Genomic DNA, 4,166 nt, shown 5'->3' on the forward strand with positions numbered 1-4,166 from the left:
GGTCCCGCGTCCAGACCACGCCCCCAGAGTCCGCGAGGTCCTCGAGGGGCGGCAGCTCGCCCGGCGCGAGCGCGTCGTCGTCGTCGGCGGTCGCGACGGGCGACGGCGCGCGCGACGGCAGCGGCGACGGCGCCGGCGACGGCAGGACCGACGGCGCGGTCGACCGCGCGGCGGAGGGCGCCGCGGAGGACGGCGCGGGCGACGGCGCGGGCGCCGGCGGCGCGGAGGGCGCGGGCGACGGCCCGGGCGACGGCGCCGCGGACGGCGCGGACGACGGCCCGGGCGACGGCGCCGCGGAGGGCCCGGGCGACGGCGCGGGCGACGGCGCCGCGGACGGCGGCGCCGTCGGCTTTGGGGACGGCGGCGCCGTCGGCTTCGCGGACGGCGCGGGCGATGGCGCCGCGGACGGCGCGGGATCGCTGCCGCCGCAGTAGCCCAGGCATGTTTGGCAGCCGGCCTCGCAGGCGCTCCGCCAGGCGCCGTCCGTCTGTTCGAATAGCTCGTCGCCGTTGTCCCTACACCACACCGCCGAGATGTCGGGGCTCGAGCAGCTGTTGCCGGTGTCGTCGCGCCACGCGATCGCCGCGTTCGGCGCCGCGGACGGCGAGGCCGTCGGCGACGGGTTGCCGCCCGCGCAGACCAGCACGTAGGCCGCGACGTAGCCGTTGCTGTAGATGGCGACGGCGTCGACGTCGCCGTCGCCGTCGATGTCGCCCCCCGCGACGTCTCTGGCCGTCCGTTCGGTGCCGCCGCCGCCGTCGATGTCGCCCGTGATCGCGTTCGCCTCCCACATGACTTCAAAGGCCGCTTCAAAGGCCGCGTCGTCGCCCTCGTGGAGCACGTTCCCGTAGGCGACGACGACGTCGTTCGACGCCAGCAGATCGACGTCGTTGTCGCCGTCGATGTCGGCCGCGTCGAGCGTCGTCGGGTCTCCGGCGTCCTGATCGACGGCGTAGTCTGTCCACGCGCCGTTTTTCCACAGGAACCAGTAGATCGTCCCGATGTCGGGGTAGCTGCACGCGACGTCGAGAGCGCCGTCGCCGTCGACGTCCAGCGCGACGACGTAGACCGGGTCGTCGTACGTATTGCTCGCCTGCATGGTCGCGAACTCGACGATCTGATCGGCGTCGTTCGCGTAGTAGTAGCCGATGGACTGGTCGTCGGCGAAGGCGACGAGCACGTCGAGGGCCTCGTCGTCGCCCACGTCCGCGAGGATCGCGCGGATGGGCCCCGCGTCGGCGCAGGCGTTGTCGTCGTCGCCGGCGCCGGGCGCGCCCGGGGCGGGCGCGCCACCGCCCATGGGGCAGGCGGTGGCGTCGCCGCCGTCGAAGATCAGCCCGACGTGCGACAGCGTGCCCGTGGAGTCGTTGTCGTAGAGCACGACCTGCTGGGCGCCGTAGAGCGCCGCGATGACGTCGACGTCGCCGTCGCCGTCGACGTCGCCCGCGAAGACCGACGTTGGTTCGGAGTCGTCGACCTGGTGGAGGATGGCGTTGTTCCAGGTAAACTCGCCGTCGTCGTAGTAATAATCCGCGATCTTTCCGTCGGTGCTCGACGCGACGACGACCTCGACGTCGCCGTCGCCGCCGAGGTCCGCGGCGACGGCGCTCGTCACGCCGTTGCTCAACGTCGTGATCTCGCTGAACGCGTTCTCGTCTTCGGACGGCGCGCGGATCGAGAACGACGGCGGCGCCGCGCCGTCGGACACGGCGAACTTGCAGATGTCGCCTCAGCACGCGAGGATGTCGAGGTCGCCGTCGGCGTCGGCGTCGACGAGGCGGCTCACGACGCCGGACGTCCAGCAGTCGACGCCGGCGGCGCCGCACTGCGCTTCGAGCTCCGCGACGGCGAGCACCGCGTACGGCGTCGCCTCGCAGGTGCGGTCGTCGGCGCGGACGGGCGGCGCGTAGAGCAGCGCCGCGGCGCAGAGGAGGAGGGAGTGCGTCATGCGCAAGAACGCCCCGCGGCTGCCCCGACCATCGGCCGATGGGATGGCACCTTGCCGGTGTTGCCCTGCAAGCAAGCAAAAGCAAGCATGTCTCAGGCCGCGCCAAACCGATGGCGCGCTCGCTGCTGCTAGCTTTTGTCGTCGTTGCCACGACGCATGCCTTCAGCGCCACGACGCATGCATCCACCGCACGCCCGAAAACGCGCGTCGCGCCGCTGTCCATGGGCCTCTTCGACGCCTTCGCCGCGGCCTTCAAGAACGAGGACTTCACGCGCGACGACGTCCGGTGCCGCGCGCGGCACGTGCTCGTGCCCGACGAGGCGCGGGCGGCGGCGGTCCTCGCGGAGCTCGAGGGCGGCGCCACTTCGCGGCCGTCGCGCGGCGCGAGAGCACGTGCGCGTCCGCGAGCAAGGGCGGCGACCTCGGCGAGTTCAAGCCCGGCGCGATGGTCGCCGCCTTCGACGCCGCGTGCTTCGACCCGCCGCCGCCCGCGGGCAGCCTCGTCGGCCCCGTGAAGACGCAGTTCGGCTACCACGTCATCCTCATCACGGACCGCTCCATGAACAGGGACCAGGTCACGGAGCTCCTCGCGCGCAACGACTAACTTAGCGCGCAGCTACACGACGCGCGCTGGCGCTTGCGGAGCTCCGCGAGCCGGTCCTCCTCCTCGATGCGGTCCGCGTCCGCGGTGCGGCCGCCCGCGGCCGCGTCGCCCGCGGACGCGACGTCGACCTTGTTCAACACGCGGTCGTGGAAGGCGAGCTCGTAGGCCGTCAGGTCGACGCCGACGGCGTGGGCCGCCGTCGCGTAGACGGCCTTGGCGACGTTCTCGCCCGACCGCGCGGACGTGAGGAAGCCGCCCTCGAGCCTCCGCTCCTGCCAGAACCGGACGTGGTCGCTGTCCGTGACCTGGCGGTGCTGGAGGAGGTCGGCCTTGTTGCCGACGACGTAGGTGTGGGGCATGCGCAGCTTCTCGCCCGTGTACTTGTCGACGAAGACCTTCCGGAGCGCGGCGAGCCAGTCGTCGACGTTGAGGAGGCTCTCCGAGTTCGTCAGGTCGTAGACGATGAGCACGACGGCGGCCTTGTAGAGGTACTTGGGCAGCATCTTCGAGTGGATGGACTGGCCGCCGATGTCCCAGATCTGGAGCTTGACGGCCTGGCTGCCCCGGAGCTCGAGCCGCTTCTCGAAGAAGTCGACGCCGATGGTCTGGGCGTAGTGGGGCGCGAAGCCCTCCGTGCGGAAGCGCGCGATGAGGCTGCTCTTGCCCACGGAGCCGTCGCCGATGAGCACGATCTTGCACTGGCGGTCCACGCCGCCCATCGTCTATGCGCCCTCGATGGGCTGAAGGTGCACCGCAATCGCGACGTTCGCGATGGGCCGCCGATTTGCGCCTTTCCGCACGAGGCGTTTTGGCCTTCGACGATAGATCCACCATGGAGGCCTGGGCCGTGGCGCCGTCGGCCCACGGCGACGCGGACTCGTTCCTCGGCCGGTCGCGGAGCTCCTTCGCGGGGCTGCCCCCGCCGGAGCCCCCGGCCCTGGAGCCCATGTCGCCCCAGTACGGCATCCAGGACACGATGATCACGGCGCTGCTGAGCCAGACGCGGGCCCCGGAGCCAACGCCCCTGCACCTGAAGCGGCCCCAGAGCGCCATGCGCGCCCAGGAGCAGGAGCCGCCCCTGGCCCTCGCCCTCAAGCGGCCGTCGAGCGCGCCGCCGGGCCGGCGGCCGCCGCGGCCGCGGGGCCGCGGCGCCGGCGACGCCGCGCTCGTCGCCGAGGGCGCGCAGCGCTTCCCCCTGCGGCGCCGGTCGACGCCCGTCGTCGTCAGCGGCCTGGGGGCCCACGCGCGGCCGCGCGCGCGGCCCGTGCTCCACCCGACGGCGCGCGTCGGCGCGTGGGTCGACCCCTTCGCCGCGGGCGCGAGCGCGCCGCGCGCGGGCCTCCGCGCGGCGCCGAGCGGCACGCGGCCGCGCTACCGCGCGACGCCCGAGGGCCGCCGGTCGCCCCGGGCGCGGGCGGGGCGGCCCGTGACGCCGAACGCGACCGTCGGCGACCTCCAGGGCAGCAAAAGAGAGCGACATTCCCAACTTCAAAGGCTCCTTTCTCGGCCGTTTTCCACTCGTTTCGGCTGATTTTTGGACGAGCGATCATCTCTCGGAACGGTCTCGACGCGTGGATGCGTTTTCCGGAACGCGCGCGCGCGGAACACTCGCGT

At 72.9% G+C, this 4,166-nt stretch overlaps 1 protein-coding gene across 1 annotated transcript; it reads right to left on the minus strand.

Annotated features, from left to right (window-relative positions):
• Positions 1 to 2,707: 2,707 nt before the first annotated feature.
• On the minus strand, positions 2,708 to 3,259 carry AURANDRAFT_7004 (hypothetical protein; the record flags this gene model as incomplete). The annotated part of the gene is made up of 1 exon (XM_009040892.1): positions 2,708 to 3,259. A coding segment is annotated over one exon (552 nt), but the record flags the coding sequence as incomplete, so codon positions are not given.
• Positions 3,260 to 4,166: the final 907 nt, after the last annotated feature.

This window comes from Aureococcus anophagefferens, assembly GCF_000186865.1.
Source record: "Aureococcus anophagefferens unplaced genomic scaffold AURANscaffold_17, whole genome shotgun sequence".
NCBI classification, from domain to species: domain Eukaryota; class Pelagophyceae; order Pelagomonadales; family Pelagomonadaceae; genus Aureococcus; species Aureococcus anophagefferens.